The sequence below is a fragment of the Gouania willdenowi genome, chromosome 20 (assembly GCF_900634775.1).
Source record: "Gouania willdenowi chromosome 20, fGouWil2.1, whole genome shotgun sequence".
In the NCBI taxonomy this organism is placed as follows: domain Eukaryota; kingdom Metazoa; phylum Chordata; class Actinopteri; order Blenniiformes; family Gobiesocidae; genus Gouania; species Gouania willdenowi.
In genome coordinates this window covers 3,735,980-3,762,471 of record NC_041063.1, presented here as the reverse complement: position 1 = coordinate 3,762,471, position 26,492 = coordinate 3,735,980, and the positions used below count along the sequence as shown (strand labels likewise).

General features: G+C 39.8%; 1 protein-coding gene across 5 annotated transcripts in view; it reads left to right on the top strand.

Moving 5' to 3' along the window:
* The window catches only part of znf438 (zinc finger protein 438), a 45,891-nt gene extending 25,468 nt beyond the window's left edge, over nucleotides 1-20,423 (top strand). For 2 of the 5 annotated variants that reach the window (XM_028434624.1, XM_028434623.1), the window contains 3 exons: nucleotides 15,433-15,502; nucleotides 15,593-17,303; nucleotides 18,008-20,423. In XM_028434624.1, coding sequence (XP_028290425.1) covers nucleotides 15,619-17,303; nucleotides 18,008-18,650 — 2,328 coding nt within the window. In that variant the 5' untranslated portion in view covers nucleotides 15,433-15,502; nucleotides 15,593-15,618 and the 3' untranslated portion in view covers nucleotides 18,651-20,423. Of the gene's footprint in view, nucleotides 1-11,018; nucleotides 11,350-15,432; nucleotides 15,503-15,592; nucleotides 17,304-18,007 lie in introns of those variants that run through there. The other 3 variants (XM_028434621.1, XM_028434622.1, XM_028434625.1) reach the window with 2 other exon arrangements.
* The last annotated feature ends 6,069 nt before the right edge of the window (nucleotides 20,424-26,492 follow it).

Here is a 26,492-nt window from a genome sequence, read left to right as displayed (position 1 = left end):
TAAAGCGCTTTGGGACTACTTCAGTGTGAGGATAAAGCACTATATAACTCAAGTCTATTTACCATTTTTCAGGGTCATGGCTTAGCGAAATAAACATGCCTAATGGGAGAGGCAGAATGGGAGCCGGCTGTGGTTCTCAGTAAGAGCTCATTCAGCCACCTTGCAAGGTGAACCACTGTGCTCCGGACCACTACCGCATCGTGGACCATTTGTTACTGTGCATTGAGTTACACTGAGTTAGAAATATGTTCAGATTCCATTTTCTTGCATTGGTATCATACAATCAAAAGGTGGCACAAGTACAATCTACAGCCGTCTGTATATGCTGATCATGCACAGTCCTGTACCAAATGGTCCACATAACAGTGCTGTTCTAGGACACGTTGTTGACTCAAGCAAGGACAGACTAACAACCTAAGAATTAAACCGAACACAATCTTTTAAGAAGTATAGTGAGGAGTCAACCCAAATGTCCTGAAAAAATAATTAATGTTAACAGTGGCACCCTTGTGCATCCACCTAGCCAAGAGATGCACCACAGATTCTTCTGAGTCGATCGAGATTACGGTGTCTGCCTCCCATCTACAGACGCCTGCTTTCTATTCATGAGTTACTCTAAGGAGGTTGTTGAAAGAGGATAAAGTGTGTTGAATAAATAATATACACAGAAGAGTGCTCCTTATTTATTTAATATGGCTGAATTGAACTGATTGGTAGCCTGCCTCCAAACTGATCAAACAGTGTTGGCTAAACAAACTCTTACTCCTCGAATGGAAAGCCAAGGCAACAGGAATATAAAACTTTGTGTGTCTTAAACTAGTAGAATGTAGGGCTTCAACTTCATCTCCTGTAAAATGTGTGCTGACTGTAGTTTTTGTTTAACAAGTAAAACTTTATTGATATGGTTTGTGTTTGGATACCTTGACTATCTGTTCTGAAGGCCAAAACTGCTTGTATACTGTGTTCATTTGTGGTGTGTTTCACAGGCCGTCCACTAGGTGGTGCGGCCGTTTTCAGAGCAGTTGATAAGTTGCATATTGTTTCTTGCATAGACCAGTGCTTTGGTGATAGTTACCGGTGCTCCTCTTAACCTCTATTAACAACGTGTGCATCCTTTTGACAGGTGAGTGGTTTCTCTCCTGTCTTGAGAATTGGTTAGGAATGGGGATTGTGTTGTTATTGTTGTTCCTGTTCCTAATTTGTGTATTAGCCATGTTAGCCGCTATGCTGTATGCTGTGGTATCGTTAATATTGTTTATAATACACTTTTCCATATAATTGTTTATGTTTATAGAGGTCAATTGTAACATGTTTAAAGACACACTGTGTAAATTTTGGCCACTAGGGGCACTAGACCTGTAGCTTTCACGTCAAGCGCCCTTGGTGGCCACAAGCGCCGCAGCACTGTTGCAAAAATCAACGAACAGTCAGTCGCTCCAGACTCCCTTGTCTTTTGATTGTGTTTGCTGACAGTAGTTGACCTGTAACTTCGGGATAGGGATTGGCTATATGGGCTGGGTCGGTTCGGTTGGGGTGCGAAGCGGAGCTGGGCTCGCGCTGCAGCTGGAGGAGCAGCCGCTGCCCTCCTCTCCCCACCGCCGGAGGCCTGGCGCTTGGCCCTCCTTGCCGTGTTGGTGGCGCCCCCCCCCCCACTCCCTGGCCTCGCTGCCGTCATCGGCCTGGGGGTTGACCTGGCATGCGCGGGGTAGTGTCAGGCGCCGGGCGGGTCGGCCGACTCTCGGCGGCATCTTTTTAACCTCCTCAGAAGCAGTTTTAAACCTTCTGCTTGCCTCGGCAATGAGCAGGAGTCGAACAGGCGGAGAAATAGTAGCGCAAGCCTGAGCCCAATGAGTATATCCGAGCATGTGGTCACGTGACTGCCGTAAAGGGAAACGTTCTCCAGGTATTCTCCAGGTCACATGACCTGGCCAAAGATGGTCCTTCTCTCCAAACTTACATAGTCGATATTTTAAGAGGGACGCCCCGCTCGGAGCATTGATACTGTCGAGCGCTGTATATTGTCCTGAGGAATAATTTAAAATAACTCATATGGGTCAACTCTTTAGATCAAAAGGTTAGCGGTGTACCTTTAATAAGACTGTGTTTGCTGTTAGATATCAATACTAGGGGTGTCAAACAATTACATTTTCTGATCACATGACTTCCATAATTAACATGATTAATTGCTAATGAATCACATATTTTGTATTTGTTCTGATTGTACATTAAAAGGATATTTTTCAACTTTATAATACTCTTATAAACATAGGAGTGGACCAATAAGCTTACATTATGCAAAAATATTTATTATTGCAACATTTAAAACTCAGCCCAACAGGAATCATCAAATGGGAACATTAACAAGAATTCAAAATGGACAATGTTGTGTTCAACTCAACATTTGGGAAGAATTAATAAACATCCAGTTTTCAAAGAGCTTAAATTAAATAATTGATCCTTCTTCATCACAGCAGAGGCATTTTCAATTTGTCATCCAAATGTACCACCTCAAAGCAAATAGCACATGGTTGTCCTAACCACCTCACATGGGTAGAAATAAAACATGCAGTGGGGCAGAAAAGTATTTAGTCAGCCACTAATTGGGCAAGTACTCCGACTTAAAAAGATGAGAGGCCTGTAATTTTCATCATAGGTACAGTGATGATAGGTTTTCAATGTAGTGAGTCCCAGGACCCACAGGTGGTGATTTGAGTGGGTCTCTGGGAAATTCAATGGGTCCCCAATAAAAAAAAAAATTATTTCTTTCTATTTCTTATATTCTTCTATTTCTTAAATTGCAGTGTTAAACTCTGTTAATTGTGGTATATGTCTATAATTAGCAGATATATTCATGTACTGTATGTTCAAAATGTATCTGAATTTAAACAAATACAATTCAAATGAAAACAAAATGGTGTCTGTTGTACAAAAATAAATAATCAATAAAAGTGCTGATTTTAACACAAACAAAACATTCTCATCACCATAACAAAGTCAAAAAATAAATTGTCGCCAAAATCTTCTTGTCTGAAGATCAACTAAATCAAATGAAATAAGGTCAATCACTATGAAACTTATAGCACAAAATGTAACTAACTAACACAGTGCAAAGTCTGTTGAGAAAAATAAAATGATGCAGATATGTTTGTGGTGTATTGTAAGCATCTTAAGATCATGTCTGCGCTGATTTAAGGCATAAAGGGGTCCGCTGACGGCTACGTTTCTTTTGCTAGTTACTGTGATTTTAAACATAAGTTGATGTTCACAATGTATCGTACCTAGCAACATCACTGATTACTACTGAGAAGTTTGTATCTTTGACTTAGGGCCCTATAAAATCTGTTTTATTTTTTTTACAATTTCTGTTTTCTTTTTTCCCAAATTCCATTTTTTTTCTCCCCAAATTCCGTTTTTCCACTTTTTTTTTTAAATTGTTTTTTTTTTTTAGAAATATTTATCATTTTTTAAAGAAAATGTTTGTTTTTTACTCCTGTGAGGAAACAAAATAAATACTAATACATAAAAAACTCAAAAATTAAACAAAAATGTATATCAAAAATAAAGTAAGATACAATTAAAAGGTAGATATAAATTGTAGTGACATGGATTATTCTAATTGCTCCTTTTTAATTATTTATATTTCATTAAAAGATGTATGAGAACAGCATTAATGTCACCCAATTTCCCCTGAGGGATCAATGGTTTACTGAATCTGATCAGGTTTAATGATTAAGGTTTGATCAACTTAGTTTAAATTAACCTTATTTAAATGATCCTATCTTCTGTAGCTCTGATGAGATGTTGTCAGAATGTAACATTCTAACAACGGACTTTTATTTTGTAAACCGGTTCCCATTGAAACGTTTGTAGTTGCTGTAGCTTACTGACTGTGAATGAGTACGGATGAGACACGGACAAAAGGCTGGAATAAAAAGAACTTAAGGACAATACGGACTGAGTTATTCTTAGTTAACCAGACACAACGGTTCAAACACTGAGCAGGGTGAAGATGATTAAAGATGATTACGTATTCACGGAGCGCTGCTGCGCGACACGAAGCACGGACGGAGCTTTCAGGGGGAGGGCGGTGCACTTAATAAGCAATCCCAGGAAACATTTTGAAATGAAATCCGCGTTAACTGGCTAGTTGGCTAAACTACTGTAGCATGTACTCAGTGGGATAATGTCTGCGCTAAGTTAATGCGTAAAGGGGTCCGCTGACGGCTAGGTTTCTTTTGCTAGTTACTGTGATTTTAAACATAAGTTGTTGTTCACAATGTGTCGTTTTTCATGGGAAAAATGAGGTGCGTCCCTGGGATGCATGGATAATGGATTTACTGCGTCCTTTTAGATTTGTATGCGTCAGGGACGCAGGACGCGTACCGAGCAACATCACTGTAGGTATACCTCAACTATGAGAGACAAAATGGGAAAAAAATTCACAAAATCACATTATAGCATTTTTAATGAATTAATTGGTAAATCCCTCTGTAAAATAAGTCAATCAATCAATCAATCTTTTATTTGTATAGCGCCAAATCATAACCAATGGTATCTCAAGACACTACAGTAGAGCAGTCTTAAGGACGGACTCTTCATTTTATGGATACACACATATGCATATATATGTATATACACATACATATTTATCCCACACCCAACATGAATTCATCATGGCGGCAAGGAAAACCTTTTGTTAAGCAGCAGGAACCTTGTGTGGATCCCATTCCTATGATGAACAGCCATCCACGTTATGCTGTGTTGGGTGTGTGCAGAGGAAAGGGTGGAGACAGAGTTGTTGAGACTCTGTAACTCCAAATGAGGATCCCACGGACCTGCAAGACAAAAGCTAGAAGGAGTACAGGAGCAAACACACAAGGGAAGAAGCAGACATAGAGGGAGTGTTAGAGAGAGGAATGGGTCCCTCTCCGGTCCGTCTCTAACCTAAATGACCTCTCTCTTAACGCCCTCTCCAACCTCTCTCCAACCGAGCATGCCAGACCCCCCCGGCAGTCTATGCCTATTGCATCTTAACTATGAGCTATGAGCTGGTTCCTAACTAAAAGCTTTACCAAAGAGGAATGTTTTGAGCCTAACCTTAAAGGTAGAGAGGGTGTCTTCCCCCCGAACCGTGGTTGGTAGATGGTTCCAGAGAAGTGGGGCCTGATAACTGAAAGCTCTTCCTCCTATACTACTTTCAGAGACAAATGGAACAACGAGTAGGCCAGCATTTTGAGAGCGTAGTGTTCTGGGGGGATTGTATGGCACTACGAGCTCCTTGAGATAGACTGGTGCCTGTCCATTTAGGGCTTTTTAAGTGAGAAGAAGAATCTTGAATTCTATTCTATATTTTATGGGAAGCCAATGCAGAGAGGCTAATACAGGAGTAATGTGATCTCTTCTCCTAGTTTTAGTAAGTACACGTGCTGCAGCATTTTGAACCAGCTGAAGTGTCTTAATTGACTTGCTCGGGCAGCCTGCTAAAAGAGAATTACAATAATCCAGTCTAGAGGTAACAAAAGCATGGACTAGCTTTTCGGCGTCGCTCTGAGACAGGATAGATCTGATTTTAGCAATGTTACGGAGATGAAAGAAGGCAGTTCTTGAAGTTTGTTGTATGTGAGAGTTGAAGGATAAATCCTGATCAAATAGAACCCCAAGGTTTCTAACAGTTGGCTTTGTGCCAGAGTAATGTCATCTAGGGCAGTTAGGCTAGCATAGGTTTCTCTAAGGTGTCGTGGGCCCAGTACAATGACCTCAGTCTTGTCTGAGTTAAGAAGAAGAAAATTTTGGTCCATCCAGGCCCTAATGTCCTTTAGACAGGCCTCAAGTTTAGATAGCTGATTTGTCTCACCTATTTTCTCATAACATTACCAGGGGGGATCATATAGATATAGAAGAGGATTGGACCTAGCACAGAGCCCTGAGGAACCCCGTAGCTTACTTTAGTGTACACAGAAGACTTATTATTCACGTGTACAAACTGGTACCTATCAGATAGGTAGGACTTAAACCAGTTTAGGGCAGTCCCTGTGATTCCAAGTAATTCCTCTAATCTCTCTAGTAGAATATAGTGATCTATAGTGTCAAAAGCTGCACTAAGATCTAATAAAACCAGCACTGAGTCCTTCAGTCCTTCATCTGAAGCCCAGAGTAGATCATTAGTTACTTTAACTAAAGCAGTCTCTGTGCTGTGTTGAGCTCTAAAACCTGACTGGAAGTCCTCGAACAGGCTGTTGTTTTGAAGGAAGTCACAGAGCTGAGCCGCCACAACTTTCTCAAGAATCTTTGAAATAAAAGGAAGATTAGATATAGACCTGTAGTTTGCTAAAGTGCTGGAATCAAGAGTAGGTTTTTTGAGAAGGGTTTGATTACAGCTACTTTAAAGGACTGTGGCACGTAGCCTATTGATAGGGATATATTTATTGTCTCCAACAAAGATGGGCAGACCAGGGGAACAACTTCTTTAAACAGCTTAGTTGGGATCGGATCTGAAAGGCACGTCGATGGTTTGGAGGATGAAATAATAGAGTTAAGTTCCTGAAGTCCTATATGTGTGAAACAGTTTAGGTTAGGCCTATTTACATTTAATGGTACAGCAGGCCCAGGTGAAGGCAGGGAGTGGCTAATTTTATCTCTAATCTTATGAATTTTATCGTTAAAAAATGTCATAAAGTCCTCAGCTGAGGGCTAGAGGAATCATGGGCTCAATAGAGCTCTGACTTTGTGTTAGCCTGGCTACAGTGCTGAAAAGGTACCTCGGATTATTTTTATTTTCTTCAATTAGTGAGGAGTAGTATGTAGATCGAGTACGTCGTAAGGCTGTCATGTATTTACTATGGCTTTCTTGCCAGAGTATTCATGACTCCTCTGTTTTATTGGAGCGCCACATTCTCTCTAATTTACGGGTTGTTTGTTTGAGTGTGTGAGTTTCAGAGCTAAACCACGGAGCTTTCCTCTGACGTTTAATAGTTTTTTTTCTCAATGGGACAATTGAGTCCAAGGTGGATTTTAGTAGACTAGCAGAGCTATCGACAAGCAGATCCAGTTGAGAGGGGCTATAATTAATATCATAGTTATTTATTGGATGGTGCACTGAGTTTAAGGCAGCAGGAATGGCCTCTTTAAATTTAGCCACAGCACTATTGGACAGATTTCTACTCGTAACTATTTTATTGCACAGTGCGAGATCCTCTAGGATAATGTTAAAAGATATTAAAAAGTGATCTGATAGCAGAGGATTTTCAGGGTAGACTTTTAGTTCATTAAAATCAAGGCCATATGCTCTTCCGTGGGGTCAAAATGATCACAAAAACGGTGAGCAAAAATCCCAGAACCATACGGGGGGACTTAGTGAATGACCTGCAGAGAGCTGGGACCAAAGTAACAAAGGCTACTATCAGTAACACATTACGCCACCAGGGACAAATCCTGCACTGTGAATGGCTCTAATTAATTTCAATGTCTGTCCTCCCTGACTGAGTGAATGGCTGTAATTGATTAGCATTTCAATGTCTAGCCTGCCTGACTGAAACTAACAAACCATTGGATGAAACCAGACATTTCAGAAGTAAAATCACCTGCGATTGGACAGAAAGTCCCTCACTCATTGGTTACAGTTGGGTCATATGGTCATATGCCCCTCCCAATTTTATTATAATAATACAAAAAAAATTATAATATTATACTAATTATTATTGCTAATATTGTTTAGTGAGAACTACACATCACTATAGCAGATCATTGAGAATAAGAGACACAGGTGAAACATAATGAAAGTAGAGTTCTATTAAAAAAAAATAAAAACAAACTTTACTGCTACGTTCCCCTTGTCTGGGTCACACACAAACTTTAACTCTTGTGCCTCTTGGTAGGGATGGGTTATATTGACAAAAAAAAATGTATCCCGATAATTTCTGGTATTTATCACGATAATGATGAAAATCACGATAAATAAAAACTATAAATAAAAAAGAAAATAAAAAAATTCACAACTTAGTGTAAAATAAAAGTTAACTTTGGTGAAGCAGCAGGGATAGACATTCACTTTAAAGAGAAAGCTATTATTATTTACCAGGGTCACAATTCATCTGTGTTTTTGGTTTTGTACTTGTAAGAGAAAAGTTCTCAGATGCACAAAAAAGGAATATTGCAGACACAAAATGTGTTTTAAAAATACAAATATTTTTTCACACAGATTTTTTTTTTTGAGCACAAAATCTTATGACCCTAATTTGATCCCATAGCCATGACACACAGAAAATATGTGTATTAAGTATAACACTTACTTTTTGTTACCCTGGGCTCAACACCTGCAGCATCCATTGATCCATAACATGATCACCAGCCAGGGATGGACCAGGTCTGTCATCAATAAGATCAGATCATTCCCCAATACCCTGGTCAGGGAACAAACAAGTCTGTCAGGGGTCTCATGAAGAATAAGTATGCATAAATAAAATATTTGATCCTAAAACAGGTCCATCACCACCAATCTACCAGTGATAGGGGTGGATGAAGCCCTGAGTGCACGGACTATCCTCCAGCATAGAGCCCTCTTTATTTGAAAAACAGGGAATAATGGACATGTTTATATTTTCTCATCTTCCCTCAAAACTCTTAAGATAAACATTAATATTAGCATACATTGATTAACGCATGCACACAAACACACCCACACAGTCCAGTATATGTCTGGTATTTTTCCGGGGTTTTGTGTCACCCACAAACACTGGGCTAATAACCATAATATAATGGAAGTTGTTGTGGCGGTCGTACTAGATGTCGTAGTGATAGTAGGTGTGGTAACGTTAAAAGTAAAGTTTGAACAAAAACAGGAGTTAGCTTACCTGCTACGTTGTGTGGAGCTCCTCAACTCACATCTCAATGCCATTGTAGTCGGCATTAGAGAACGACCGTCCACCGAGGACCCCGTCTATAATATACTTATAACTTGTATATGTTACACACCTGAAAAGAGGAGAAATAATCACAAAAATGATTCAAGTCTGCTTCTTCACCAAGAGTGTTTAGTAGAATTGAATACATGTTTACAAAAAATATAACAATGTACAAAAGTACACATTTACTGCACTTTCATTAAAACGAATAGTGGTGGAGGTAGGACACACATTTCCTTTAAATAATGAAAAACAATATTTAACTGTAATAAATAATTTTCTCACTTTTCTTTCAAACATCAAATATGTAAGTCTTAAATTCATATTGAGCTAATCAAAGTGCTTAAGTCAAACTACATAGAACATTAAATCATATTTTAAACACATCTCTGCTCATATGAGCAACAACAGAACACGCTACGCATGGCACGGGCTCGTCTGCTAGCTTACTACTCAAATATCAAAACTACAACGTTATGAAACTCTTTACTTGTTAGTAACTTATGACATATAAGCTGTGTTTCTGACCATAAACATACCTGAAAAGAGGTGAAATTATCACAAATGTCATTCAGATCTTCTTCCTCCATCAGAAGCGTTAGAAGAATGAGGAAAACAGCAAGTGTGGGGGTGGAGACGAGACCAATCGATCCCAGATAGTCTAACTCAGAACACTCAGTGGATCACAGATAAACATCACTCAATCTCAATTTTAACAATAGAGTCAAGTAAATCATGTCTATTTAACACTCTTTTTACACTTTTAACTGTCTTTTAACATGTAACTGGTATTTAAACTCATGAATTCGGTGTTTTAATCTAAACTATTAGTGCATTGCTTTTTAACTTGCCACATATAATTTGTTGTGCCATTCACAATACATTACATCCCCAACAACATAAAAAAATGCAAAAAATATAACACAAATACACAATAACTCCAAAAATCATACATTTTATAGGATATACAGTAAAAAATATAAAGAATTACAACATTACAGGAAAATACAGTAAAAGACAAGAAAAACATAGAAAATACTCCAAAAGTTGTACAACATTACTACAAAAATAAACCAAACAGCAAAAGTAATACACAGAATGGCTCACAATAGAAAATGACAACAGAAATACACAAAATGTACTCCAAAAAATGCAAAATGACAACACAAATACACAATATGACTCCAAAAAACATACATTTTACAGGAAAAATACACAAAAGGACAAAATAAATGCACTAAATGCCTCACAAGGAGCAGGACAATAACAAGTATACACAGAATGACAGAAAAACACACAAAACTATGACAAAATGAACAAAACAGTAATGCACAAAATAACTCATACATATTATGACTCCAAAAACATACATTTTATAAAAAAAAATACACAAAAGGACAAAATAAATGCACACCTTTCCTGTGTAAACACTCAAATTGGTCATTATTCTAAATTCAGACTGGAAGCCACATTTATCTAATTCAGATTTAAATTTAATTCAGAATTAAATGTGCATTACGAATTAAGTGTTTACAAGGTCAGTTTTAAGAGGAATTAACTTTTATTTTGCTTTAAAGAGGAATTAAAGCTCCCATGTAAACATGTTGGCTCCCAGAGACTTGTGTGTGTTTTTAGTGGAGACAGTCCTGATTTGCATTTGTAGAGATCACAGCATGGTCATTTACATGTGAAAACCTTAGTCCTAGAAGCTGGGTTGGAGACTTTCTCACCTTGTTCCGAGTTTACGGCAATTCCTGGCAGCTGACTGGAACTTCCAGTCAGCTCCATGCAGCCAGGCCAGCGGAAAGAGTGGTGGCCAGGGAGCCCCAGGCGCAGCCCTCCAGACGCCCCCAAGATCCCAGGCCGAGAGGCAGCCACACACCCCCCCCCCCCCCCCTCCACACACACATCTGAGGAAACCCCAAGCAGCCGAGCACCCAGCGCATCCCGCCACCGACCCCAACCCCAAGGCCCCCCGCCAGCAGGGCGCAGCCCAAGCCGCCCCCCAGCAAAGAGCACCACCCCGGATCGCCAAGCAATCCCGCCCCCAACCCCGGTGCAGACGCCAGCACCCCCCAGCGCACCCACCCCCCACACAGGCGTGGCAGGCCGCCCCATACCCACACGCCACGAGGCGCGCCCCCAAGGCAACCAGGAGATGAGACAAGCACCAAGCCCCACCCATAGAGAAGGGGCACCCCCACGCCCCACCAGGCCGGCACTGCCCGAAGAGAGCCCCCTGCAACACCCCTCCATGCCCCCCAGAGACCCACCGCACCCTCCCAATCTCTACACGGCGGCCCAGCCATCAACAGAGGGGCCGGGACCCCACCCGACAGGCCCAAATCTGTGAGGCTACCCAAAACCCTGTTATGGTGCCTCTCCATTCCCCAATGGAGAGGCACTTCCCTATCCCCTGAGCGAATGTATGAAGTGCTATTAAAAAAAGGTGAGGAAAGAAAGTTTGAAAGTGCTTAAGTAAATTCAAGTCCCCTCCCTCATCATGTCTTGAGTTTTGTCAGATCACACCAATGCTCTCTAACTTTAACTTTCATGCTTCTTTACCTGTGAGGAGATTAAGTGTGCAAGTCCTTGTAACTAAGGATGCGTCGATCTTCCTGTTTTTGGGGGGTCGTCGATCGGTCGATCCTTGCATTTTTTTTTTTTTACTTGTCTGAACATGCTGTCAAAGGTCAACACTACAAGAAGTGCAATCATTTTGCGACAGCAATGCATGTTTTGTTATTTCAATGAAATAAATGTATTTTATTGCTTAATTGTGACCATCACCAGACCTCCCAAAGGAAGGGTAAGAAACATTTTATTATAGGGAGGATGTAAAAAGGGAGAGAAGTGTTACACCTAGGGGGAGGGGGGGAGTGGGGGGAGAGACTCAAGGCAGGAAATAGAAAGGGTGGGGAAGAATAAATTATTTTACAGTAAGAGTGAGATGTGAAGTAGAACATAATGTGCTTATTATGTTGTGTAATCAAGCCAGTCTGGTGACAAGTGTGAAGCTTAGCTATAATGGTGGTGACTGTGGACAGAGGGAACGAGTGAGTGGTAATACCTAAAGCAGAACACTATTTTACTTTGCACCCGCAAATAAACCCCTTTATATAACACTACAGAGTATGTACACCTCTTTGTACATCCAATTTTCAAACACATACTCATTTGGTCATAATTGAGAGCTCTACTTAAGCTCCTCCCACTATATGAATACATACTTCCGATGGGCACTGTATTAGTATAGGTAGATTATAGGTAGACGAGTGAAAGCCACCATTAAAAATGCATGAACAATTGACTGAAATCAAGCAAGAAAAGGGTTTATTTGTGTTGGATTATTGGAGTTTGTCTTTATGGCTATGGAACACCAGGCCTAGCTAAAGTGTGTTGGTTTTTCAATCAGATCAAACAGAAATTGTCATTGAATATATCGTGGGTTGTAGGAGTGTGACGATATCTCAATACGCCGATATATCGCAATATCTTTTTTCGGACAATTGATTATCAATATGCTCGCTCTCAGTATTGATTTTTTTTGTTTTTCTTCAAAACCTTTTCTGCTTTTTCACTAAAATGTGCTGGTAGGTCTTCACAGAAATGTTCTCACTGTTTGTTGAAGGAACCAATATCTTGTTTACTGAAATATTGCACTATACTGGTGTCACTGGTAATAAAGACCCTATTTTTTGTTTACAGAAAGCACTATTGGAGATACTTATTCATTTACATTGCTATGTTGACACTTATTTACAGAAATGTTGCACTCAAATAGTGTCACTGTTCATAGGACACTTTTTAAATTTATTGTCTTTCAGAGATATAAAATAAAAATTGTATTTTTTCACTTAATCTTTTTTTTTTCTTGTCATAGATTATTGTAGATTGATTTCTGACCAATATATCATTGATCGCAGTATCGTCATATCGTGAGATAATTGTTATCGTGAGCTTTGTATCGCGTATCATATGAGGTTCCCACCCCTAGTAGGTTGCATGGTCATTGTTAATGACCCATTAATCAATGTATTTTAAAACGAGCACTACTTTATGTACAATGTGGGCACACACAATCTATTCTGTGAAATATTTAAAGGTTTACAAACATGTTTGGTTCTTTTTTAGCAGCTTTTTTTTTCATAATTTTTATTTTTTTCTTGTGATAGTCTTCACTTGCTGCTGATTGTTTTTGCAACAACAGAATGTCACCCTTTACACATTCTTCCGTTCTTCATTCTTGCCTCCTTTGTTTTCCATAGTGATGATTAAGTTGGGTTGCCGTCATGTTTTAAGTTGATGGTTTTACCTGTCGTATACTGGATTTGACCAGGACTAGTTCCCTCCCCCAGGTTCATCTCACCTTTATCTTTTCTCCTCTCATATTGTTTACATCTCTGAGCTCATCATGTCCCTGAAGCGGCACTAATTAGTATCTCATACAACATGCTTTATTTACTCATGTACTCTAAGCAGAGGAGGGAGGGTTGGGAAAACAGAAGAAAGATCCAGAGAAAGCTGGAGGAGGTGGTGAAAGTGAGGAGAGGATGGAAAGAGGAGGAGGTACAAAAAAAAAAGAATCAAAGAGCTGTGCGACTGCCTCCTAGAGAGAGAGAGGATGCTGGGTTAAAGATATTTACCCACGCGAGAGTCAACAAAGTCAGACACAGATAACTTTCCTGCTTCTTTGCCCCTCCTCTTTGCCTCCCCAACGTTTGATCCTAAAATTAGAAGACCAGTAGCTTCCTTGAGGTTCTTGCTTCCTTTTCTTCCATTTAATAGAGGAATCATTAGTGCACATACTTTGCACTTTCCTCATCAAGCTTTTATAGTGATGTGGAATAACCTCTATAATGTATTTAGCTCTCAGAGCAGGACTGTTTGTAGGGGAAAAGTCCTGTTGATTCCTTAACTTTATCCTTGTGTTGCCTGATCTAAATAATTAATAAAAAAAAAAAATTTGGCACCAGTGAATCGATAACGTATTGCGAGACAAAACCTTGCGATGTATCATCGATATTTTGGCAAACCTCTAATCATGATCTCGCTGATGTTGCAGTTTACTAAAACTTAATTCTCACATTAGTTAGCATCCATCAGGTTAATGTAAAGTATCTCTGTACTTTAATAGACTTCTAAAGCACATTTATTGCATCTTAAGTTGCACAACTTATTCACAGTGTGCACCTCTTTCTCCTAAAATCCAAGGATGTAATGCTAAAACCTGAAGGTTGCATTCCCAATTATCCCTGTAAATGGCTGGTCACGACAATGAGACTTATTGATCTTTTTTCTTTTGTGTAAATCTGTTCATTACAGACTGTGCTTAATTTGTAAATCATCAGGGCCCAGAACACCAGCGGCGGGTTGTTCTGGCAGTAAGAGAGAGTCAAAAATGTCACTGAATAAAATTCAGATTCTTACTGATATAATCACACTGTACGATCTGAGTTATAGTGCATCAAAAACAACAAAACTAAGATTCAATACTTCTAGCCTGACATTTGGGTGTTAAGTAGTGCTGTTGATTGATCCTAATCCAACTTTTAACATTTTAGTATAAGTATTTTAATTCAGCATTTTTAGTTGTGAAATCTCAGTCACTGCCCTTTAAGAGTTGAACGGCGACTATTACAGTTGAATTTTGCTATTGACTGAGATGGATTATTGTGACCATCATACCTTACCAACTTTCACTGTTGGCCTTGCTTCTCCTATTTAAGCTTAGAGGAGGGAGGAGGGTTTCCTCCAATCACAGCCTTCAGTGAGCATTGATTGACAGTTCTAATGCAGAAGTCTAATGCTCCGTGTAAAGCAGCTGTGGTGATGTTTGTGACTGTGCTTCTATAAACAGCAGATTCTGTGTGTGTGTATTTACAGACACGTGTGTATTCCTGTCTCTCTGTGTGTGGACCTCCATGTACTTCTCATTGTTGCACGTGTCTTCCTGCGTGACTCAGCGTGTCTTACTGTTACAGAAGTAATGCCCATAATCAAGGCATGTTTTTTAATTTACCCCGTAGTGGCAGGTCAGCAGAAAGCAGGGGTTTAGTTAGTCTTTTAAAAAAAAAAAAGCTATCACATCCAAACATATTAGCATCCATACAAAACAATACAGTGTGAAAACATTGCATTTTCAACATATTTAAGTAGATGTTTAAACTTTTGTAAGCATCTTGTTTTTTTAGGATTGGCAGAAAGTACGGTAATTATGATTGAACAATCAATTCTTTTACAACAAAAACATCAATATTGTCTGACCCCTTATTTGAAAATTAAATTAAATGACAAAAAACACCTCATAACAGCAAACTCCTGTTCAAGGCCCTTTCAGGCAAGGAACACAGTGTCCTCAACACCCCTGCAGTAAGCAGAGTGCCATTAAGGAATAGCTGAGATATTCTCAAGTACTTGCGTCTGGTTGTTAAAGTCAAGATGATGCTAAATTAGACTTCCCAACTATACTTAAAAATATGGTTGATATGGGCCAACCTTCAATATTTTAAATTCCTGTTATTTCCCATAGGAAGTTTCCAACTTCCAAAATTTCAAGAATTGCAAGGACAAATCCATATAAGGAAGAAACTTACTTTCAGGTACATTAAAATTTTAAAAATAAAATTTGCAGCAACAAAGCAGTAAAACATTTTGCGTATTATAAGTATTTTTTTCTTTTTGCATTTCAGTTGGACGAACGGGTCCAGCCCATCAAATGAAGAGCCTCCATTTCCGAAGTATTGCCCCTAAGGCCCCAGTACTTTTGCCCTCCCCATCCCCCTCAGTACTGCCCTGCCATCCTCCCCCTGCCATCCCCGAAGCAACGACCAATTCCAGACCCAAATCCATCATTGTGCCCTCACAAAACTATGCACTGATGCAGATTACAGGTCAGGAAGGAACTTTCTCTCTGGTTGCACTCCCCCCTACAGTCTCACCTCCCACGCCAACTCAACAATCTAACTCAATTCAAAATAACTTAAAGTTGCCTATTCCTCGTTACCAACGAACAAGATACAAGGGGACTAAAAATAGGCTTAAATCTCAGAAAACGACTGGCACTGCTTCAGTAATGAGGTTAAACAAGTCTGAGATTAGTGGTGGGTCACCAGTGGTCATGAAAACTAGCCAAGATACCTACCACATGAAAGAAATGGTCAAAACAAAAGAAGAGCCTTCAGAGCAGCTGATTTTCATGAATCCAGTCCCCTCTGACATCTCTGTCACAACTCATTTACGAGACAGTTCAGTTATTTATCAAGCATCTCAGTTGGAAGAAGTGCCAGAAAGTGCTGCTACAAATGACCCGGTTCAAAACCTGCATTCAACATCTACTGCCTTAAAACCCTCTTCAAGTAAACCAGCAGTGAGGCTGTGCCAATCAAAGCAAGCCACAGCCCATCCTCAGAGCAGTATCACAGCCCTGACTCCAGCCATCTTCAGTAAAACCGTTCAGGTTGCTCCATCCACTCCTAAGGGTAAACGGCCCATTCTGCCCTACTCCAAAGTGAAGAACACCCTCATTACAGCTACCACCCTCTGCAATTTGCCCCAGGAAAAACCCATACTACCAGGACTCACCAGCACATTTGTTGCATCTAAGATCCTTGATACAACCTTCAGTAACTCCCAAACACTAACTTCCACACTGCAGTCTCAGGCCAAGACCATCCCTATTCTGAAACCCATTAATAAAACACCGGCCAAAAAAAGGGGACGAAAGAAAAAGACAATAGAAGACATTTTAGCATTTGAAGCCAGGAAGAAGAGGTCCTTGTCTTTCTTTCGAAGAAGGGTTTCTGAGAAAGCACCAGCAGTTGTTCCAAGTTCCAAACTGAAGGAAGTAGATTTTTCCAAGAAATACCGCAGCATCCGCCCAAAACCTATTTTAGTGATGGAAAGGCTACCCCAGCTTGTCAGTTTGCCTGCGATTACCTCAGAAAGCCAAGAGCAGGACTTCATACTAAGACATCAGCTCCAGAGCACAACTGCCTTCAAGGCCTTGGATAGTCCCACACAGCAGACTCCAGTCACCTTTGACCTACAAAGTGGTTCCCACTCTAGAATGTTTGACAGCCATCTGCTCCATAGATGTCCAAATTGCAGTCATTGTTTTCAATTTAAGCATCATCTTCAGAGCCACGTGAATACTCACACCAACAACCGACCGCATGTCTGCCCCGTGTGCCGCAAGGCCTATGCCCACTCAGGCAGTCTGAGTACGCACACAAAGCTCCACCATTCTGATGTACGACCACGCCGATTTCTGTGCTGCGAGTTCTGTGAGAAATCCTTTGGATATGTCGGGGTGTACTTCAGCCATCTGAGAGAGGTCCACAAGGTGCTACTGACAGTGGAGCCGTCAGTTATTCATCATGAGGAAGTAATGCCTACAGATGGGTAAGGCTATTTGATTGGGCTTGGAGTTGTTCATAATCTGATACAATAAACTAGATATTGGACACTTTTATCACAGCAGGGTGACAAAATTGTGATTGTCTGATCTAGGGGCCACATTATTAACATGTTTTTGTTGTCATGTTGTGTGTATTGTTTTTGTCCTTTTGTGTACATTCTTGTCCTTTTGTATATTTTTTCCTAAATGTTGTTTTTTGTCATTTTGCAGGTTTTTTTTGTATATTTTCCCATAATTTTTTGTGTTTTTGGGGTTTGTTTTGAAGTGTTACTAAATTATATATGTGGAGCATGTGTTCCCCGGCTCACATGTTGCACATGTTGTAATATACGATAATGGATTCATGATGCAATATTTTTGGAAAGGGGGAAAAAAACTGAAAAAAAACTACAGTAACTCTGGTCATACTAACTGTACATATTTACTCTGGGTAAGACTTTTTCCTCTAAATAAGAATATAAAAACAATCTGATTCGTAGTAAATCATGTTGATTTCTGTTGTGATACCACTCGTATCATCAACGATATATCTTGTGACATTTTAATATTGCAATATCTTGGCCCAAGATACAGTTCCTGTATATGAAAAGCAAAAACAAGTGGTGACAATAACAATCAACTGATAGTTTCCACCAATGTACAAATGTTATCGCCTTAAAGTCATTTCCTAATTTTGGTTTCTTCTCAGGGCAAATTTCTCAGAATCCAATGGGCAGGAGCGTGAAGACCCACAAGAGTTGCAGATTAAATGTGGCCGCTGCCAAGTTGTCACTCCTACATTTGCTGATATGAAGATGCATTTGCTGCATGTCCACGGGGAGGAGGTTCACATCCACTATTTGGAAAGCCAGCACTTACGGGGAAACCGTGAACCTGAGCTAGAGCTAGTGAAGCACGCCGCCCACTACTGGCGACAGCTGAAGGAGCGACGCAACCTGGCCAAGTGTGGCACCTGCGATGCAGGGTTTTTTACTTTCTCCAAACTTAAGAAACATATCATGTCATGCCATCAGGAAAGAGCCTCCAGCACCCTCACAGGAGCAGGGGGCGGATGCTTTGGTGTACTGGCTGCAGATGCAGCCTTTAACTGTGTGCTTTGCAGCAAAGTGTTGAATACTAAGGAGTTGGTCCTGGAGCACTGGAAGACACAGCACCATTGTGAGCAGCCTGGGCTTCTGTGGGAGGCTTTGAGCTCCAGCACAGGTTCTAAAAGCAGTCTAGCAGATATAGATGTGAAAACAGAGCGCAGCGAGCACAATTTACCTCTTACTGGGTGCCCTGATCAATTACTCAGCCACAACAGTCAGCAGATTTTGAAAGTTTTGGTATAAAATCAATATTACTCAACAGAACACTGTTGCTCTGGTAAAAGAAGTAAAAACAGTCTGAATATTAAATGTCAGAAAACAGAAAATTCTTGATTGAAAGAACTAAATTAAAAGGAAAACCATAAACTGCTCACCCACTGCTTTAATAAATAAAGTGGGAAATGAGTCAAATAGGATTATAGTTGTGAAAAACGAAATGTTTTCTTTTATAAACTTGACAATATGTAGCTTGCCTCATTTTAATTACTTTTAATGCTAAAATCTCCATGCTTTTGACAGTAACTTTAACCATTGATCGGACTTTATTCTTAAAGTAACTAAATTCTATAAATGAGATTTATTCAAACATTGGTTTTTACCTGTTGACTTTATTGAAGTAATATGATTAATATACTATTCTTTGTATAAATACATTTGAAAACACTGTGGCAAAATCCTCAGATTGGAAATCACATCCTGATTTGTGATGAAGCTTTGTCAGCTCTTAGCCACGTTACCACCTGTCCAATTATTAAACAAAACATCTGCATAATTCTGATACTGTGCCCTCCTCCAATCTGTAGTTTGCAGCGTGACATTCATTGTGCTATGTGTGTATTTGTTTTCAACTGGGTTAAAGTGAAGGAATCTTTATGGAACCAGCATACACTACAGACGTAGACGATGCTAGTCTGTGTTGATCTATTTGCACATGGGTTTTGCTTTTAAATAAGCTTGCATACTTTATTCATGCCCCTGCTAAGTTTTGTGCAACTGTACTGTAATCAGAGATCCTGGAAACTACAGTAATATCAGGTACAGAATATGTTATTTTGTATGCTAGATTTATTTAAACTACGTATAATATTTACATATTTTAAAGCTGCTAGAGACTTTTCTTTTTTTTACAGATAAAGACTTATTGTTGGCCTCATAGATCAAGGTTGAAGTTTCTGTTTATTTACTTCATTCTTACTAAACAGATGACTTGTGTTTACTGTGGAGATGAAAACAGACGTTGAGCAGCACTTTTCACCTACATTTGTTTCTGAGTAAACAAATGTGATTTATAAACCTGAGGCCTAACCTCTGCCTTTCTTTTAAAATGAATCATCTCCAGCAGTTTAATTTAAACTATAGCGCTGATTGTTTAAGACCCTGAATGAGACGTTAGAAAAGTTGAGCTCTGACAAAGGGAGCGTGTCATGTGTTGTTTGGTTGAATAGCTTTGTTACTATTCATTATGAACTTTTATGTACAAAAAAAAATCCCAGGTTTATTTGAATGTATCAATATATAGCTATATTGTGTGTGTAAAAAATATATATACTTATGATAGAAAATAATTACATAGAGTATATGATAAATGTAATTTTAAAAAAAGAAAAACTATATTTACATAGTGTACCTAGTGAATAAGCTGCTTTGGTTCCTCTCAGAGATAAGCTGCATATATCATTAGCTGCTAAGGTGACATAAGCCATGTCTAAGTTTCCATGTTAGTGAAGATCAGGGACGTGCTGTAGGAGAAGGCATCGCCACTAACAGCATCGTACTTCACTGGACGAGAGGATTGGGAGAGAATGAAGAAGTCTTTAAAGCAGGATGGAGTTTATTAGATGGCTTTGATTGTTCAGATGTTCTAGAAAGAGAATTTATTCATCTACATTAATCAGTCAGCGTGAGCGTCAGGATCTCAGTCTGAGCTGTAGTCCGTCAACATCTTTTTGTCCTTATATGTCTCATCTTGGTCCTACATTGTCAGAACAAGTTGATGAAAATTACCCCCCCCCCCCCCAAAAAAAAAAAAGAACATAAACAAAAAAAAAAGACTTAGTGCTTGTGACTGTTTTTGGAAAACATGGTATTTCTAAGAATAAAGAAATGCTGTTGACAAAGTGCTGCTGGACTTTATTTATTTTTCATTTTCAGCTGTTTTCCAGGACACAAACTAAGACTTAAAACATTCTCATATTTCATGCTTTTTAAAGCATTCTGTCCTCATAGCTAAACTACAAGCTAGGGATGTACCGATACAACTTTTTCATTTCCGGTATGATGCCGATATTGCAGCCTTGCGTATCGGCCGATACCGATATTGATCTGATATCAGCATGAATCAAACATACTTTTTTTTTTTAAATAAAAAAAAAATCTAATCTATTTTGTAGTGTGGAATGTTAGAAAAGGTTTGATACTGTTACTCAGAGAACAATAGTCATATAGGTATGTAAGTATAAGAAAAACTGACCCATTTATTATTAACCAATTGGTTTCACATATTTTATCCTTCAACATAATATCTACAGTATTCTACAATTGAATAAAATAAAAACTGAATTGGAAAAAAAAAAAAATCGGAAAAATCCAGAAATTTGAATCCAATACTCGATATTCGTTTTGAGGCTAATATCAGAACGATATCGCATCGGGACACCCCTACTACGAGCTCCACTTCCTCTATGCATAGCTGCTCTTTGTGTAGGATGCAACATGATTAAATTATTAATTACTTTAACAAAATAAGTAAATTAGTTAATTACAGTTTGACATGTCATTGTAGCAATTGCAGCTAACTTGCCTGTGGGTACACTGTGGGCTGTTGTACTGTACTTGACCCAACATTACTCAATACATGTGTCAAAAACGCAACATCCAATGCAAACATTTTTGCAAAATATTCTATACAATTTTTTTTTTCCTGTGAACAATGGATTGCAGTGAATTATACTCAGTGTCCTTCAAACACATGCTTTCCAAAACACAGAAATGTTGAATACATTTAGAATTATTTCCTTAAAACTGCCAATGTAACCAGTGTGTAGTGAAACTACAGGCCTTATTTAGATGAAGGCTTCCTTAGAATGAAGTGCCTAGTGATGGTGCAGTAAATCCTTTAACACAGTCACATGAGGACCTCTGCTGGCTGTGTGTCTACTAATAAACCGATTCAGATCAATTCTGTGCATAAATAATACTTATCTGTTTTTTGAAAGACTAGGTTTTTGTTAATGGGATGAAACTATTGCACATGCTGGTTATCCTGGTGGTGCTTCTTTTGCTGTGAAATGAGTGTTTATATGATATTTTATCATTTAAAAATAAGCATTTTATCATTCAGCAGTTCTACTTTTCACAGACCAACAAAACGTATCGCACAGTTTAACAGGTTTACACATTCTTTCAACATCTCAACCAACTCTGAAATGGACATTTGGGTTGGGGGTTCAATATCAATTGCAATCGCGTAATTGATAATTCATTACAATTATGGTGTACTTGTAATTGTAATTGAAAAACTGTTGCTGCATGGAAATCCTATAAAAATTGTCAGTCATAATTTTGGAATCATGAAAAACCATATTAAAGTTCTATGGCTTATACACATGTAGTTAAAAATCATTAAAATATGTTTCATATACATTTTACCTGTCACTTTTCTTGAGGATCATTTTACCATTTAAAAAAAAGGCTACACTGAGAAACAAAGACTCAGATTCTCACACCAGAAACATTAAAACTTACATTTTTGTGGATAAGGAAGAAGAGATGAAAAACAAATTAGATGATTGGTATATATATATATTTGTAATTTTTTTTTTCTCTTGTCTGCACATGCTGTCAAAGGTCAACACTACAAGAAGTGCAACCATTATGAGACAGCAATACATGTTTTGTTATTGCAATGAAATAAATTGATTTATTTTATTGCTTAATTGTGACCATCACCAGCCCTCCCTAAGGAAGGGTAAGAAACATTTTATTAGGGAGGACATAAAAAGGGAGAGCAGTGTTACACCTAGGTGAGGGGGTGGTGGAGGAGGGGGAAGGGAGCAGGGAGGAGAGACTCAAGGCAGGAAATATAAAGGGTGGGCAAGAATTGATTATTTTACAGTGAGAGTGAGATGTGAATTTGTAGTAGAACATATTGTGCTTATTATGTTGTGTAATCAAGCCAGTATAGTAGCAAGTGTGAAGCTTAGGTATATTGGTGACGGCTGTGGACAGAGGCCTTACAACAGGGTAGGCAACACAGGCAATTGCCTAGGGCCCCGAGCTGAAGGGTGCCCCCGAGGGATGGCTGACAGTAAATTTCAATGACAAAATAATGTAACTGCTTTGAGACGCTGCAGCGACAGCACATCAAAAAGCCCCTGCACGGGGCTCTTTCTGAGTAGTCACTAGTTAGTTTCTAATAGGGGGCCCTGACAGACGGCAGATATCAGTGACACAACTTGAAACCCCCTGAACACATTACAGTGGGAACCTCCCTAATGGGGCCCCATTACTACAGGTCCCTACATCAACGTGCTGATGTTATCAAACACACACCGATAAAATGAAGCGGACATACCTCACAGGGCTCATGAAATGAAGAATAAAACAAGAGGAGGATGAAAACTAAAAATGTGACAGTGGTAAGTGAGAATGTGTAAGATATGTTACATTATAAAAACGTTTGTCACAGGCACTTTTTCCCAAACTCCCAGTCATTCACCCAGCACCAGAAAAAGTTAACTACACATTTAAGTCTGTGTAAAGTGAATTCAGCCATTTACTTCTAAACACATTCATAAAGTGTGTTGATATGTAGATATTAATCATTCAAATTTGAAAGTGTGGTTAACAACAAACTTCTGTGGTATGACAAACTTTAGAGCACATATTTATTCTTACTTTACACCAATTTTAACAGCTTTATGTTAAGAAGTAGTCCAGCTTTGCTTTTATGTTAAGAAGTAGTCCAGCTTTGCTTACACATCATAAGTCGTGTTATCAATGACTGTGTACATACTGTACATTCATAGTCACGCAAAAAGTTAGTCCTTTGCTGCCAATGATATTTTCTCCCAGAATAAAGTGTTTGTTGTCAAATGGTAAAACTGATACATACATAAATATTCTGCTATAGCCTAAATGTTACATTAAATAAAATGTTAACATGAAGCATTAAAGTTGTTACTGCAAATTAATGTTCATTAATTATTCCACACATAACTCAAATGTTTAGTGTTTGTGTAGCATGCACATTTATTTACTTTACTTTATGTAAACCAACCAAATACATTGTGCTCATTTCTTTTTTCTTCTTACCCTGATCCGTCGTCCTGGACATCATTCATCATCATTCTGGGGCCGGGAGGCCCCATACCCATACCTGTCAAGTTTTGAATTTGAAAATAAGGGAAATTTTCTGTCGCCCACTACGAGCCGTCCCACCCGCCCAACCAAGCTCCAGTATTCCTTATATTTTAAGATACTGTAGATGTACAAGAAATCTAAAACACCACTTACTAAATACAATTATGTGATTATAACTGGTAGGTCGACCTTTATTAACATTAAAATGCTGTGAACATTCCTACTAGGGCTGGTGATATGGACCAAAACTCATATCTCAATATATTTTCTCAAAATGGTGATATATGATATAAATCTAGATAATTTTATCAAATAAAGTCTGACCAGAAAAACAATTGTGGGTTAAATTTGCTGATGATAAATGCTACACAGGCTCATTTATTAACAAACAGCTGATCAATATGTGACACTCATTAATCATCTAACTGAGCTTTACATGTTGTTCTGAGAAGTAAAAGCAGTGACTCCTAAAACTAGTATTTTGATACATAAGCTATAATATATATATACTGTATATATATATATATATATGAAATAATATAGTTTTCTATATCGGCAAAATAAATAACTCCATACATCTTGAATCTCGATATATTGCCCAGCCCTAATTCCTAAATTATAAAACAGCCTAAATAAAAACATAAATGTGTATATGAAGCACGTGTTTATTTATTTAATATATACAAGTCAACACATTGTATATATACTGTTAATTTCACATTGCTTGTCTTTAATTTAGACATTAACATTTTATTTTCATTATATATTTTATTTTAATTTCTCATAATCACTCATGTGGTTCTCTGGTATTCACTAATGACTTATTAGACACTTTACATTATTTAACACTTTATAAAGCAGTGTATATTTGTGCAGCTTGTGATTGGCTGAATTTTCATGGTGATTTACGTTGTTCCTTCCTCTGTGGTAGATGTTAAAATCTCAGTTATTAATCTGACAGAACGTGTAACTGTGTCACATCCTGATGGTCTTTAGGAAGATAAACTCACATTTTACAACGTATTTACACCAGTTCTTAGTTTTAATCACCAGAACGTCTTCATTCATCATCTCTGTTCTGAGTTGTTTCCGGGTTTGTTGCCGCTGTCGTCACTAATATCGCGGAAACTGCCACCAAGCCAGGCCATTTCAGGTGGAAGTTCTCGCAAGGCTAGTGACGGCATTCAGTTTAGTAAGGCATCTTTTATTTATTACATTAGAATACAGGATTTTTACGGAAAAATACTAATACGGGAAGATGGCGGGAAAGAGGGGTAAAATACGGGAGTTTCCCGGCCAAAACAGAATACTTGACAGGTATGCCCATAGTCCTTCTTGCCTAGAGCCCCCAGGGGGTTTAGAAGCGCCCCTGGCTGTGGACAGAGGGAAGGAGTGAGTGGTAATACCTAAAACAGGTATCAACGTGTCTAAAGTTAAGCCCACTACGAGTTTTATCCCACATCCCAAGTGTATTGTAGACTGGTGTATGTGCTACTGCAAACCCAGGCGCCGCCCTGGGCCCACAGATGCAGCTAGGCCAGCATAAAGAGTGGGGGCCAAGGAGCCCCAGACTACCCCCCACGCCGGCGGGCCCAGAACCAGCAGCCCCCCCAGGGACGACGACCACACCCATAGCGGCCTATGGTACCAAGAGGACGCTGTAAGTTGCCCCGCCGGCCCCCAAGCGCACCAACCGAGTCCCCCAAAGCGCGCCAGATCACCTTTTTTCCGATGACACCCACGCAGTGAGCCTCAGTCAGCCCAAAAGGCCCCAGCCAGACAACCACACTGCAGAGCCCGGCCTCGCAGGGCGCCACCCAAGCAGGGGCCATCCAGCGCCGTACCCATAGGCATGCTAGGGCGTGGGCCGCACCACCCGCCCCGGAAGACCCTCGCCAGGACCGGCCCAGCCAGCCAGTCCCGCCGGACCCCAGGAGCATCCCCGCGGGACAGGGGAACCCCAATGGACGAGCCCCCGGTCCAAACCCCCGGCACATGAGCGACCGGCGGCCACCACCGCGGGAAGGAGGCACCCCAACAGCACACATCCGATGCGGAGCAGCAGCCCCCAGCCAAAGGCGCCCCGAACCCACCCACCAGTCCGCAGATAGCAGGACAGACAAACCAAGTGGCCGATACCGACCTCAACCAGCGGAACAACTGGCACAGCAGGCCGCCCCAGACCCACACACCACGGGGAGCACCCCCAAGGCAACCAGGAGACGAGACACCCAAGTGTAAGAGGCACCCCCACACCCCGCCAGGTCGGCACCGCCCGGAGAGACCCCGCAAAGAGAGCCCCAGCAACACTCACCCATGCCCCTCAGAGATCAACCGCCCCACCACGCCCGATCGCACCATCCTGATGTATTTGTACTCTACACAGCGGCCCAGCCATCAACAGAGGGGCCGGGCCCCCACCCGACAGGCCCAAATGTGTGAAACTACCCACCACCCTGTTATGGTGCCTCTCCATTCACCTGTAGAGAGGCACTTCCCTATCCCCTGAGTGAATGTGTGTGTTTAGTATGTTTGCAGCATCTTAAAAAAGCAATTGACGAAAAGACCCCAAACGAGAAAAAAGAAACACGCCTATGCTCGATACCTGCCCGGCAATATTTTGCCCAACAAGAACAGTCTCCTGCGTGTCCACTGTGTGGAGACTATTGTTACCTATCAATCAGATGAAATACAGGCCCCAGGCAGCAATATTGACACATAAAC